At 36.6% G+C, this 15,105-nt stretch overlaps 2 protein-coding genes across 3 annotated transcripts; one reads left to right on the forward strand and one right to left on the reverse strand.

Annotated features, from left to right (window-relative positions):
- Positions 1-173: 173 nt before the first annotated feature.
- Positions 174-5,010, reverse strand: LOC109085169 (GDP-fucose transporter 1-like). 2 transcript variants are annotated; one of them, XM_042728761.1, is made up of 3 exons: positions 4,876-5,010; positions 3,931-4,433; positions 174-1,505 (listed from the first exon to the last, which is right to left on the reverse strand). In XM_042728761.1, the coding sequence occupies exons 2-3, from the start codon at positions 4,400-4,402 to the stop codon at positions 934-936; spliced, it is 1,044 nt and encodes a 347-aa protein (XP_042584695.1). In that variant the 5' UTR covers positions 4,403-4,433; positions 4,876-5,010; the 3' UTR covers positions 174-933. The 2 variants fall into 2 exon arrangements, with proteins under 2 accessions (XP_042584695.1, XP_042584694.1); XM_042728760.1 differs by lacking the exon at positions 4,876-5,010 and having other exon boundaries at positions 3,931-4,741.
- Positions 5,011-5,566: 556 nt separating this feature from the next.
- Positions 5,567-14,126, forward strand: LOC109085165 (toll interacting protein). Its single transcript, XM_042728763.1, has 6 exons — positions 5,567-5,751; positions 7,167-7,316; positions 8,170-8,352; positions 9,664-9,816; positions 10,163-10,253; positions 13,231-14,126. The coding sequence occupies exons 1-6, from the start codon at positions 5,719-5,721 to the stop codon at positions 13,449-13,451; spliced, it is 831 nt and encodes a 276-aa protein (XP_042584697.1). The 5' UTR covers positions 5,567-5,718; the 3' UTR covers positions 13,452-14,126.
- Positions 14,127-15,105: the final 979 nt, after the last annotated feature.

The raw sequence follows: 15,105 nt of genomic DNA on the forward strand, positions 1-15,105 counted from the left end.
ATGTGAATCTGCAACCTGGACCTGAAACAGGAATTTACACTGGTGTTAGCACCTCAGCCTTCTGTATACTTTTGAGTACCTTTTTCTGGGTGTGTATTCCTTATAATGTTTTGCATTTTATTATTTGCATTTTCTTTTCAAACGATATAATGAAAAAACAGGACATCTTTTATTTCATTTAACATTTTACCATGGTCTGTCTGAAAGCAGCATCAAAGGCCATTCCAGTTTGAAGGATCCTTGGTTTCAGGCCACTTTAGCTCCAAGTTTCTAGTGATCCTGAAGATCTTGATTAGCTGGTTAAGGTGTGTTTAATTAAGGGCTGGAGCTAAACTCTGCTTGATAATGGCCCTAGAGGAACAGGTTCAGACACTCCTGCAGTACACATTAGATAAATATTAAACTAGGAATCATGGATTGTACATCAATTAGGTTAGGCAATGAAAGTATTTTCCCATGTGACTGCATATGTGACAGTTACACTCTACATAGGCACACATTAGCTAGAATCTGAGCTCCAGTATCCTATAACAGGAACACAAACAATGTATTTCCACTCAAGCTGCATGCAGATGAACTTAAAGGCTCCTGTCTGTCACACCATAAACAGGTTAATCTTGTTCTATCTCTTTGTCTTTTAATCTGAAACACAATCTGGTTACTCCTCATCTGAATAGAGACACATTGTATCCTCCTTTAGACAGGAAGAGTCTTTGCAACATCTTTAACAATTAATTCTGGGTCAAAGTAATGAAGTTTCAAAATAGCGTGTTATCAAACAAGTAGAGTTTTGTTAAACAAGTTTTAATAATTATCATTTACACAAAGTAAGTGTATATACATCAAACATTCAAATGCCCATAAATACACCTATGTTTATATAGATGTGCTGTACAGACAGTCTCTACAATAAAGTTGCTCCAAAAGCATTTTTCACACCATAGAATCCTCTTTACTTTTCAGACTGCTTGTGGTCTCTGTTTCCGGAGGCACTTCAACTTTCTTCATCTCGAGTCCTTTGACCCAGGTGTAGGCGGAGGATCCGACCAGCACCATCATATTGCTTGTCCACCAGAGCGCACTCTTACTGGAGGCCGAGTAGACGACCGCCAGCACGGTCTGTGCGCAGGATTTGGCTGTGCCAGACACATTGTGTGTCAATGGACTGGTGAATTTGATCTGAAGTGCTGTGACGTAACCGATGGCAAAGCCAAAGACTCCACCCAAAATCATCATGCCCCAAAAATTTAAATGTGTCAGTCGGTTAAACTCCAACACGCTTTTCAGTTCGCCTAAAATGGCAATAAGTGGAATAAAAAGTACAATGGCATTGAGGTTGTTGTAGTAGGAGAGCTTCCAGATATTTCCATCCACCACCGGCATCACTTTTTTCGTGTAGATGGCATTGAGAGATACACAGAGACTGGCAACTACGCCGAAAACGACGCCTGTCCAAGAAAGGGAACCTGCCACAGATTCTTGGTCCACACCCAGCCAGAATCCACCTGGAGGCATTACGAAACAAAGCACAGATAGTCAGCATATCTCTTTTGTAGCAGACTCCATTGTGTTGATCAATGGGGTCTTCATAGCTGCTGTGACGGTATCAAAAAATGTATTCTCATTAGGTATGAAAGCTGGTTTCTGCCTTTTACGGCCCGTTCACGTCAAGCACTATAACTATAAAGATAACAGTAGCACTTTATTTTTACAGCCCAGTTCCGGATGCACATGTACTTGTGACCCACCCCTAAAACATACAACCCATTTAGTAAGCTTATATGTGACCAAAAGGGTCAATTTTTCGAAATTGAGATTTATATATCATCTGAAAGCTGATTAAATAAGTTTTTCATTGATGTACGGTTTGTTAGGAGGACAATATTTGACTGTGATACAACTATTTGAAAATCTGGAATCTGAGGGTGAGAAAAAAAATCAACATTTTGAGAAAATCATCTTTAAAGTTGTCCAAAGGAAGTTCTTAGCAATGGATATTACTAATCAAAAATTAAGTTTTGATATATTTACGGTAGGAAATTTAAAAACTATCTTCATGGAACATGATCTTTACTTAATATCCTAATGAATTTTGGCATAAAAGAAAAATCCATGATTATGACCCATACAATGTATTGTTGGCTATTGCTACAAATATACCCGTGCTACTTATGAGTAGAGTAAGAGATTCCAACAATTTTATCTGTCAAAAACCCCAAAAGTTTCGTCTTGTCACATTCACTCTATGTTGTCTGCCACTTTAAATGCTGGAGCATTCTGATTGGCTCTCAATTTTTTTATCATTGGTAAATTGGAAAAAAATCCCGAAAAAATATTGTTATTCAAAATATTGTTTCTCTGTGTTGTTATCTTTATAGTTGTGGTGTGGACTTCCCTATGATTAAAGAATTCTAGAATAATAGTTCTGTCTCACAATTTCACTTTATTATTTTAATTATCATTATCCTCACAATTACTTTTTTTAGTAATAGTTATAGTTTTTACTTTGACACAGAAAAATGCTTCCAATAGACCAATTGTGGGCGGAGCCTATCTGGTGGCAGAAAATTAGTTTTCAAGCATTAGTCTAAGAAACCATGAAATAAAAGAATTTTAAAAAGTAAATTTGAGTTTATATTTCAAAATTGTGACTTTATTCTCGCAGTTCCGAGATTATATCCCACAATTCTGATAAGGAAAAACAACTCGTCATTCTCTCTTTTCCCCTCGGCTCAGAATCACGAGTTTATAATCCCACACTCCTGGCTTTTCTTCCCTCAGTATTGACAAACTCACTATTGAGTTAAATCGAGTTATAAAGTCTGACCTTTATAAACTTGCATTTGCGAGAAAAAAAAGTAAGAATTGTGAGATAAAATAAATATGTTTAAATAATAAAATAATTTAAATAATATTCCATGCTGTAACTGTAGGGCTAATACAATACGTCCCCTATGAACAGCATTTGTGAATATTATGTAGACCTATTGTTTAAAACAAATGTATGCATTAAAAGTAGAGTAATCGTAGCAGTTTTCATCCAAAGTCTGTCTGTTTAAACGTTGGCGTTCAGCGTCAAATGGCATCTTTGAATCTATAAAAATAATCTGCATTCAGATTCTGACATCAAAAGGCCCAATTTTTTTTCTCACATTCTATGTATTTTACCTGTTTCCCTCCACTTTCCACCAGTGTTTTTCTACACGCGCGCAACTGCGAGTGACGTAACTGTGACGTCTTCTCTGCAATTTTGTAATTAATTTATTTACAAAAGATGGGGAAGGGAGAAAGAAGGCGTGCGTCCCTGTAGCTGCTTCCATCACCCTCTTTTTATGCGCATTTTGAAACATCGCATCAGAAACGAATGATGGAAACACCAAATTTTGAAAATAAATTGCAAAAAAAAACATTTTTAGGACCACGAAACCGCATTTATTTTGTTTCGTCTGCTCACCTGAAGCGCAAGTAATTTATTATATTTGCGAATTGTCTTAGTGATATTTAATGCCAGTTTATCAGGAAGCGACGATTTTGTTCCCTCTGACTCGTTGGATGGAAACGGTGCTTATTCGCAAATGTTTTATGAGACATTCCAACTTTGCGCACAAGTTAAATTCACAACTTAGGATGGAAACCTGGCTTGTATGAATTTCTTACATTCGCTAAACAAAAAAAAGAAGGTATTTTGAAGAACGTTGGACACCAGCTGACGGTAGCCATTAACTTCCATAGTACTTTTCTATAGTACTATGGAAGTCAATGGCTACCGTCAATTATTTGGTTACCGAGATTCTTCAAAATATCTTTTTGTGTGTGTGTTCAGCAGAGAATAGAAACTCGTACTGGTTTGGAACGACATGAGAGACAGTAAATGATGACATTTTTTTTTTTTTTTGGAGTGCACTGTCCCTTTAAGCGGCTGGTACTCACCGAGAATGACTCCACAACACAGCACCGCGTAGAGAGACGTGGTTTGCTTCAGAACCGCGTAGGACAAAAGCACGTTAAACACCGTGGAAAGCGACCGGCCAACGGTATAGAAGGCAACTCCCACGTATTTTAGGCACAAGTTGTTGAATGTGATCATGCCGATGAACACGACAGTCAGCGGCAAAATCTCTCGGGACACTCTGAAATCAAATTTCAAAGACGGGAAATCCACGAATCCCGGACACAATTTTGAGAGAAATTTTAAGATCCAACACAGTCCGACGGTAACAACACACTGGAAAAATGTGATGAAGACAGGCGCGTCCAGCTCCTTGTTGTCTAACAGGTAGTTGTTCAGGAAAACCATGGAAATCGAGATTAACCAGTAAAGAGTGACGACCACTGCGATTTTGGTGGCTCTCAGGATAAAGGGTTCGTCTTTTTCCGACCGAGTGGTGTCTGAGAAAGCCATTCTTAATATTCTGGATCGCTTGAGTAGGGACCTGTTCATGGTTCAAGAATAAAGGAAGAGGAACATTGCAAATGCACATTAGTTATGTTGTAACAACAGCAACAATATGATTTGGCATCAGGCGCGTGCACTTGCTCTGAATAAACGATAGCCAGAGTGTGTAACACGAGTTCACGGTTCCGCGTCGGATTTCTTAAAGTGACATCCTCACACATTTACAAAATCATAAAACTGCACATAATCGAATTTCACGATAAACTATAAGCGGAAACAATCAGATAATAATCTTAATCATGTTTATAGACGCGGGAATAAATAATTAAGTGAACCACAAATAGCACGAGAGCGTTCTGGATGCTTAACCATACGTTAATTCTCATTCTCAAACAGTAGTAATAACATGATATTGAATCTAATTTTTGTAACGTTTAAAAAATGACAGAATCTGTACAAATCTGATGCTTGAGACTCACCTTCCTGGGCATCTGGCATTTGTTTGCAACGCACAGTAAAGCAGGAAGTGTTTTTAATTTTCAGCTCCTCCTTTCTCTCGAGACAACCTACCGTAGTACCACTGCATTGTTATTACAGTAGAACAAAACAGGCCAGTTACTGATTGAGATGTCTCTCAGTATCATTCCTTTTAAAAAGCATTATACGCTGGGGTGTTGTTTCTAAATATTTGCATTCGTGTTTGAAAAATCAACTTCTTTTAATATAATTAATCTCAAATTAGACTCTATTAGGCTACCAGTTGTAGGCATATAGGCTACAGCGCATCCTTCAAAAATGCATGTATAAAATTGCAATAAAAATGCATTTACTATAAATCATATTTACATTACATTGCATTTACATTTTGCATTTGCAACTTACATTTATCCAAAGTGACTTACAAATGAGGACAACTTTATTGTATATCCAGTAAATAAAACCAACAATGACTCCCTAATGTATCCTAAACACATATAGCTATTTTCACAATAAAAAAAAAAAATGTGTAGCTTCTTTAAATAAGTATAACTCTTTTTCCTAGTTATCCTTTGCTCATAGGAATTATTACCATTAAAAATAGATTATTTTCTGGCTCTGGAAAGGTACAGATAAACCCATAGGCTACAGGGATTCTGTAGTTCCATGCCGAGAGCACTTTTATTCTGAAGTTCGGAAAGGGGCGTGGCCTGAGAGGGTGGTAGCTTATTTCCGGTAGAGAGCTTCGCTGATGCATATCGTTGTTTATCAGCATATTCTGACGTAATTATTATTACATTTTGCTTATTTAGAAAATAAGACAGGCGTTATCTAATAACCTCGAAATGGCAACAACAGTTAGCACGCAACGGGGACAGGTAAGACATGGTTTTAAATACGCTTTTACCGTTTGCGACATGCTAGCTTTCTTGAGCAGCATAAGGAGGCTTTTCCCAATAAAAATAACAAACATCGAAAGTTGCGCAGTGCAGAATTAACATTACCAATATGCATATACAGATGTTACACCTCAACTGGCGTCTGAACATCACAATGTTGGACGCACACTAACGAGAAAGACAAACTTAAGTATGTAACGTTACGTATGACAGTTCTTGGTTTCCCAAGTGCTGCAGAAACGTCGAGATAGATCGTCAATGCGTCAAAATGTGAAAACTAAACGTTAGCGAATGTGATTTAATGTCATAATATGTCGTAATATGTCATGAATGGTGTTGTCATGTTACGTGCATCGCGCTCGTGATTAGCACGCAGTTGACGCATGACGTAATCAAAGACGCCTCCAGTCCACGTCAATAAAGTAAAAGATGAATAAAATATACATTAGAGGTGTATTGAATAAAATTGTGCAATGTTCAACAGTGTTTTGTCATCTTTAGATAGAATAATAAATAGAAGAAGCAATAACCAACAAATACTTTGTACTTTATACTTAATACTGATAGGTTTTCTTTAAAATATCAGATACTACCCGTGTTTTTAAGCAGTTATTAAACAATTTAATTAGGATGTTGAGTAGTCTTGCAAAAAAATCTCTTTCTGAATTGCATAATGTAATTTAGTTTTTACTATTATTATTTATTTATTTATTTTATTAATTGATATATATATATATATACACAGACTGGACTGGTGTCTTACCTTAGACCCGTCCTGAGTGACTGTCATCAGTCTGCATTGTTTCACCGCCGGAGCAGATGTAGACAAGATTGACTCCTGAGTGATTGAGGTGTTCTGTTGTTGGATGTAATAATGAACATAGCGTTCATCATTCACTCCCGACATCTGAGCCGCTGAAGACACAGTGGATTAACTTTGTTTCTGAAGGGAATGTGCCCCCGATCTACATTAGTGCATCTGTCTTTTTGCGCGAATCATTCATGATCCAGCTTCACGTCCAGATGAAGTGAGTGTAAGGTTTTTCAATGAATCTTTGCAAATCGCCTTTCCTGATAATCTGCTAGTTAACAAGTTTCTCTCAGAGAGGGGCGGGGTCAGCAGAGCTCATTAACATTTAAAGGGACATGCACTAAAACAGCTTGCTGTAGACTGAGCTGTTTTTGACAGGGTAAAAACGGTGTTGTTTCACACTACCATTGAGAAATTTTAACCAAATTATTTTACAGACTTTTCTAAAGCAGGGGTTTCCAACACGTTGCTCACGAGCTCCCTTCAATCAGGCCAGCGCCGTGCTGGAAAAAAGTGTTTTTGTGATTCTGACGTATCGTAACTCGTTGCACAGAATCAGAAGCTGGAGTTATTGTGTGTTCAGGTCTTCATTGGTGAGCTGCCTCAGGATTTCCTGAGAATCACCCCGACGCAGCAGCAGCAGCAGGTGCAGTTAGACGCCCAGGCGGCCCGACAGCTGCAGTACGGAGGGTCTTTAGCAACGGCTGGCCGTCTCAGCATCACCGTCGTACAGGTACGTCTGGTGGACAGTCAGACTTACACTGCTGTTCTGAATGCACATTTTTCAAGTATTTCTACTGTAGGGGAGTATTTTCAGTTTGTAAAACACAAGTTGTTACATTCCAAAAAACAATAACATAGTTTTTTTTACTAGGGATGCGTAAAAAATCAAACACGGTTTTTCTGTTTTTTTTCCCCCATGTATTTTGACTTTTTTTTTTTTGACAAAATGTCATTGTTCGGTACAATTTATTCAGTCTCCCAAAAATGTATTGAAAACGTGCTCACCTTCAGGCCATCGAAGATGTAGATGAGTTTGTTTCTTCATCAGAGTTGGAGAAATGTAGCATTGCATCAGTGTCTCGTCAATGGATGCTCTGCAGTGAATGGGTGCCGTCAGAACGAGAGTCCAAACAGCTGATAAAAACATCACAGTAATCCACAATTCCCATAACTCCAGTCCATCAGTTAACATCTGGAGAAGACAAAAGCTGTGATTCTTCTAATAATCAAATAAATCAAGAAGGCATATGAAACATGAAACATGAACTCCTCTGTCTATAATATTGCTTCCTCCAGAGACTAACCTGGTAAAAGGTGTAATAATATGATAATGATAAGTTATTTCCATCACTGAAATCTTTCTGTGGTTGCCACACTGATTGGGCAGTTGCTTGAGCAATGCATTTCAGTCATTTGCATAAAACAACATTTCGGCTTAACATCGTGTTTCTACATAAATGGCTCTTTACAATAGTTGTATTTATGCATCTGTGACTTTAAGTGTGTAATAAGTATACTGGATATTTAAAAGGAGATGCAAAGGCCTGTAAGTTACAAGGCTAATTAAATTGTTATTTTCACAGGCGAAGCTTGCGAAGAACTATGGGATGACACGCATGGATCCTTACTGCAGGATTCGACTTGGTTATGCTGTCTATGAGACTCCTACTGCCCACAATGGAGCGAAGAACCCTCGCTGGAACAAAGTCATCCAGTGCACTGTCCCGCCCGGAGTCGACTCCTTCTACCTGGAAATCTTCGATGAGGTCAGACTGAAATAACTTCTCATTGCTTATAAAACATTTTAATTTACCAAATTATAATATTTAAAATATATATATATATATATATATATATATATATATATATATATATATATATATATATATATATATATATATATAAGAAAAGTAACATGAAAAATGTTGATTGACCACATTTTTTTTTTCATGACTATGATGAGACAACACTTGACGCCATTTAACAATAACTGTGACTACATCAATATTCTGTATTGTTGACAGGAAAAGATTACTTACAAAAATTTAATAAACTACCAGAATCTCTATTTGTTTTCAAAAAAGAGGAGACAAAATAATTGAAAGTTTAGAATCATGTACTTTTCAAAGTGTTTAGAAATTGTATTCCTTTTCCAGTTATTTTTAATAGCTTAGTTTTGTGTTACATGTCCCTGTTTTTGTCATATTTAGTTAACATTAATTTCAGTCATTGAAAACTGTTGATATTTAATTCATATTATAGTCACATTAAAGCAATAGTTCATCCAAAAATAAATAATGTCATCATTTACTGTCCCTCAAGTTTTTCCAGAACTGTATGAATTTATTTCTTCTGTTGAACACAAAGGAATATATTTTGAAGACTTTTGATTGCCAAAGAGTTTCTGGTAGCCATTGACTTACACAGTATGGAAGAACATTAAGGCCTGCCATGGTTACTATAGTTAAAGGGATAGTTCACCCAAAAATTACCCCATGATTTACCCTCAAGCCACCCTAGGTGTATGTGACTTTCTTCTTTCAGACGAATATAATCTGAGTTATGTTTAAAAATGTCCTGGCTCTACCAAACTTTATAATGGCAGTGAATGGGGGTCGAGATTTTGAAGCACAAAAAGAGTGCATCTATCCATCATAAAAAGTGCTCCATGTGGCTCTAAAGGGACAATAAAGGCCTTCTGAATCTGAGGTACATTGATGCATTTGTGTAAGAAAAATATCTATAATTAATCTCTAGCTTCTGTAAACTGTCATACGCGCGTTCCCAAAAGAATGATGTTTCAGTGGATGATGCTGGACGTAGGCGAAGAAACAAACAAAAAATTCATAAAAATGGCACAATTGACAAAATTTAAAAATACACAGTTTTTTAACTTGATGTACTAAAAGAACTAAAACAAAAATAATGTAAAAATTTTATATACTTTTGTTTATTAATAAAAACAAAATAACAGAATCTTAAATCATGAATTTTTAAATCCTGAGATCCTGCATGTAAAGGTGACTTTTCTTGCAGTAGGCCATCTTAACTGTTGATTGTTCTGTGTTACCGGACAGAGGGCGTTTTCCATGGATGATCGCATCGCATGGACACACGTGACGATCCCAGAGAGCCTGCGAGAGGGAACCGTCGTGGATGAATGGTACAGCTTGAGCGGAAGACAGGGTGATGACAAAGAAGGCATGATTAATCTTGTCATGTCCTTTGCTGTAAGTCCTCACTCACAAAATTCTCCTGTGCATGAGTGTCTTGACCAGCTGTTACAAGAGAAATGCTGTTGCCTTTCAACTCTGTAAACCAGTGCAATTGTGATAGTTATGCATATGTTGTGTTCTGCTTTTGCTTTTAATGTGGATAGTCAAATTACTCGCTGCCTGTACAAATGACTTGTTCAGGACATGCATAAAAATCATAAAGTATATGCAATGTAAACTGATATACAGTATAAGAATAGTAACTCTTTCAAAAAAAGAGCCTGTCAACTTTTAAATATTTCATATGTATATTTCTCTCTTGCTCTCTTGCTCTCTCTTTTTTTTTTTTTTTTTGTCAAAGACGATACCTGCGGGAATGATGATGCAGCCGCAGCCTGTGGTTTTGATGCCTACAGTTTATCAACAGGGTGTGGGATATGTGCCCATAGCAGGTTTGTTTAACACTGTGACATCATAAATCGATCAGCCACTGCTTTATTTTCAGAAAGTATTCACAAATATTCATGCAGTTTTAGTGTCCTTCCTCATGTTTAACCTTACTGTATCATATTTGGTACACACATTTCTAAGGCCCTTAAATGATCAACATGATCAAAATTTTACTGAAATGCCTGTTTCACACAATCTACTACATGTTATCTGTCATCTGATGGACTTTTTAGCAAGTAAAAGGCCTTTTAGTGTAATCGTACAAACCTCCAGCTCGTGCTTCCCATGTCTTTTTGCTGTGAAATCTTTACTGATATTTTCGAAGTAAACATAAGAATAACTTTGATATTGTTAGTAATATTTCAAGATGAACACTTATTGGACTGCAGCAGGTTTACTTGATTATCAAGACATAATTTTTTTTTTTTTTTTTTAAAAATCATGTTAAAATGTTAGTCAAATATGATCATAAGGAGGAGCGTTTATTTTTTTTATAGTGCTTTTCACAATACAAATCATGGCAAAGCAGCTTTACAGTAAATTAAAGTTTCTGCTTTTTATTTAATAGTAGCTTATCAGTGGTTACTATGTCAAGGTAATGTCCATGTGGCAGAATTATACAGTGAAATCATGCAGTTAGTTAATGACATGTAATCAAACAGACGGTGAACACTATTAATAGCTACGATTTATATGTTGTGGTCAAACTTATAGCAAAATTTGGTAGTTTTGTGTGTTGGTTCAGGGTTGGCATCATCTCTTTTCAGGTGTTCAGTCATCTCAGATCTTTGCAGGGGCTGGATCCAGACTGAAGTTTGTGTAATTCCTAGTTACCTCGGGATGCCAATCCTATGGCAGAAACAGAGAAACAAATAGAGACATAATTAGCGTAGCTGCTGTTCCAACCAACCAAGAATGATTTGTTCAACTCAAGCTACAGAATAATAATGTGCATTTGATCAGATATTGATCAAATGATTAAACAAGATTATGATATGCATTATTTGAATGCTTGGCCAAAGCGATGCGTCTTTAATCTAGATTTAAACAGAGAAAGTGTGTCTGAAACCTGATTGTTATCAGGAAGACTATTCCAGAGTTTGGGAGCCAAATGCGAAAAAGCTTTACCTCCTTTAGTGGACTTTGTTATCCTAGATACTACCAAAAGTCCAGCGTTTTGTGACCTCAGGGAGCGTGATGGATTGTAGCGTGGTAGAAGATTAGTTAGGTACGCAGGAGCTAAACCATTAAGGGCCTTATAAGTAGTAATATTTTGTAACTGATACGGATCTTAATAGGCAGCCAGTGCATAGATTGTAAAATTGGGGTAATATGATCATATTTTCTTGACCTGGTAAGGACTCTAGCCGCTGCATTTTGGACTACCTGTAGCTTGTTTATTGAGGATGCAGGACAACCAGCTAGCAGTGCATTACAATAGTCCAGTCTAGAGGTCATGAATGCATGAACTAGCTTTTCTGCATCAGGAACAGTTAACATGTTTCGTAGCTTGGCAATGTTTCTAAGATGGAAGAATGCTGTTTTTACAACATGGGAAATATGATTTTCAAAAGACAAGTTACTGTCTAATATAACACCCAGATTTCTGACTGTAGAGGAAGTAACAGTACATCCGTCTAATTGCAAATTTTAATCTACGAGATTCTGTGTAATGTTTTTTGGTCCAATAAGTAATATCTCTGTCTTATCTGAATTTAATAGGAGAAAATTATTGGTCATCCAATCTTTTACATGTTTAACACACTCTGTTAGCTTAGATAATTTAGACGTTTCATCTGGTCTTGTTGAGATATATAATTGAGCATCATCTGCATAACAATGGAAACTAATCCCGTAAAGGTGCAACATGTATACTGAAAATAGAAGAGGGCCTAGGACAGATCCTTGAGGGGCTCCATACTTAACAGGCGTTAATTGAGATGATTCCCCATTTTAATAGACAAAGTGATAATGATTGGACAGGTAGGATTAAACCATCTTAAAGGATTAAACCATCATTTTTAAATATGACATAAAATTATGAGTATATCATGATCTATAGTGTCAAATGCAGCACCAAGAGAAACTAGCAAAGAGATGCAGCCTTGATCTGATGCAAGAAGCAAGTCATTTTTAATTTTAACAAGTGCAGTTTCTGTGCTATGATGGGCCCTAAAACCTGACTGAAGTATGGAGCATAATTGAGCAGACACAGCTTTTTCAGAAATTTTAGACATAAACGGAAGATTTGACATGTGTCTGTAATTTGCCAGATCATTAGGATCTAGTTGTGTTTTTTTAAATAGAGACTTAATAACCATCAGCTTGAACGGTTTTGGGACATGACCTAGAGATAACAGCGAGTTAATAATATTGAGAAGCGGTTCTTCTGCTACATGTAACAACTCTTTAAGTAATTTTGTGGGTACAGGATCTAATGAACATGTTGTTGGTTTAGATGCAGTGATAAGTTTATTTAGCTCTTCCTGTCCTATAGTTATTTTTATTTTTTTTTAAATATCATCTTACTAAGACATATTATTGGAGATATAGAGTGACAACCGATATATCATTTTATGTAGGTAGTCTGCTATACTGATATAAAGACCTCATTGATTTACATAAAAAATTATCAAAAATTCATCTTAATTTTTGGCAGTATAAATATCAGCATCTGCACCAAATTGCATTTTTTGCTTAGTTCCAGCCTCTGAATAAAAAAAAACAACAACACAAAAATACATACGCAAACATCTGTGTCTAAAGATTCAAAGAACTTTCAAAAATAATAATAAAAAAATAAATAGCAGATTTTCATGTCATTATTTTATGTCAGATTTTCAGAGTTAAAATGAGTAAGCAAGCTAGATCTGTTTGGGAGAGTGACTCTAAAATTGTTGCCTGTGCACGGTTAAATAATGCCTTTAAATGATAAAAACAAAACACAAAACATTCGCTTTTGTCCAAATGTGCATTTAGGTGTCCCTGGTATGTATAACCAAGGTGTGGTGCCCATGGGAATGCCAGCCGTGCCTGCTGTCACGTCACAGAGCGCCCCCTGCGGTGAAGAAGACCTTAAAGCCCTTCAGGACATGTTTCCCAACCTGGACAAGGAGGTGATCCGCACCGTTTTGGAGGCCCAACAGGGCAACAAGGATGCTGCCATTAACTCCTTGCTACAGATGGCCGAGGAGCTTTAACTGCAGAACTACCACTTAGCTAGCGCTTAATTGTACCAACAATGTAAAACTTTATACCAAAAAGACCCTGTAAATATGCACACTGAAGTCTATCAACCCTTAACAGTAGCAAGTAAATCTAACAAACTCTTAATTGTCTTTAAATCAGCTTTCAGAATGAATGTTTCTGGAACGTTACAGAGAATGTAGGATGATTTTTTGCAAAGGAGTAACTTGTCATTTGTCTGCTGAGGGCAGTATACCATATCTGTATTGTGGTGATCCCATGTCTTAAAGATGTTTGATATACTGTATTATGCTTTTATCTGTATGAATTTAGTTACATAAATGCACATGAATATAATTTATTTTGAAGATTATTAAAGAGATATCAGAGTATATCAGAATTAATGTCATTCTTTAAATGGCTCGTTTGTGAACAAACTTCTCTATGACCATTACAAGCATAGAATATCTGTTAAGTGTAAAATGCCTAATAGCAGCCCATGATATTGGCAAATATATTTGACGCACATTGCCTGTTATTGCACAGTACAGTTGTGGTTAAAAGTATCATAGTGTTTTGGAGTAAATGGCACTTGGAGCAAAACAATCTTTTTTTTCTTTGCTTTTCTCCTCTGTTCTAGCTTGTTTGCTAATCTAGCTTTCTAATAAACCTGGCATTGCACACTGTGATTGTTGTTGGCTCTGTGATGAATTGCTGTTGTTTCTCTATTATGTCACTTTGGATAAAAGTGTCAGCTAAATGCATAAATGTAAACCTAAATGAAACGGCTAAAGTTGCCACAACTAACACACCAGTTTGAATTTAATTAGACTAAAAAAATATAGTTTATAAGTGCATGAGCAATGGTCATGTATTACAAAAGGATATAATTTGCATCCAAAATCTTTACATTGTGCATCCATAACTGGGACAGAATCCTTTCCACCATGCCATTCACAGAGCACTGAAACCTTTGCAGTTTTCCAGAAAAAAATGACAACATAAAAACAAACTTCAGTTTGCATTAGTTTATTAAGAGCTACAAGACAAGAAACATAAAAGCTGTCATTCTCATGACACCATAGAGATAATTATCACATACATTTCATGCTATTCAAATTTACAGATTCATTCCATAAGATTCATTTGAAACTGCTCTACTGTACGGGGTTAAGAACGCAGGTTCACAATCTCCTCCGGCGTCTCCTTAAGGAAGTCGATTGACCAGAGCAATCGGAGGCTTTGCAGCCACAAGACTCAATGTAAATGTAAGTGTGGCTGATATTTGACCCATCAGGGCAAGTCAGGGTCACTTCCTTCTTGGTGGTTGTCATTTCTTGACAGCACGAGCATGAGTGCACAAGAGCGTTCGCTTCTGCAGAGTATCTGTTTTGACATACAATGACAGTTCGGTTGTTAAGTACCAGCACAGACGGTACAATTTGTGGAACAAAAACTAAATGTATTTATAAATGAAGGTCTCTAAATTGTGATTTGGATACTCACATTGATGAGGTCTCACACAAGCCTGAGCAAGAGGTTATTTCCACAGGTGTGCTGCTTATACAGCCATTGCTGACCAAGAAGGTGCTGTTCTTCTGGACATTACATTTGTTGTCCAGTGTACCTAAGGGAAATGAGAAACACATTAAGTAAGGGTTAGAAAAT

This window comes from Cyprinus carpio, chromosome B7 (genome assembly GCF_018340385.1).
Source record: "Cyprinus carpio isolate SPL01 chromosome B7, ASM1834038v1, whole genome shotgun sequence".
Taxonomy (NCBI): domain Eukaryota; kingdom Metazoa; phylum Chordata; class Actinopteri; order Cypriniformes; family Cyprinidae; genus Cyprinus; species Cyprinus carpio.

What these genes read in the sequence shown, in the direction of transcription:
- LOC109085169 (XM_042728760.1), bottom strand. Translation starts at nt 4,441, where the DNA reads ATGAACAGGTCCCTACTCAAGCGATCCAGAATATTAAGAATGGCTTTC. An exon ending in GTGTTGTGGAGTCATTCTCG is followed by an intron (nt 1,506 to 3,930) that starts GTGAGTACCAGC and finishes TAATGCCTCCAG; the next exon opens with GTGGATTCTGGCTGGGTGTG.
- LOC109085165 (XM_042728763.1), top strand. Translation starts at nt 5,719, where the DNA reads ATGGCAACAACAGTTAGCACGCAACGGGGACAG. An exon ending in ACCTGGAAATCTTCGATGAG is followed by an intron (nt 8,353 to 9,663) that starts GTCAGACTGAAA and finishes GTTACCGGACAG; the next exon opens with AGGGCGTTTTCCATGGATGA. An exon ending in ATCTTGTCATGTCCTTTGCT is followed by an intron (nt 9,817 to 10,162) that starts GTAAGTCCTCAC and finishes TTTTTGTCAAAG; the next exon opens with ACGATACCTGCGGGAATGAT.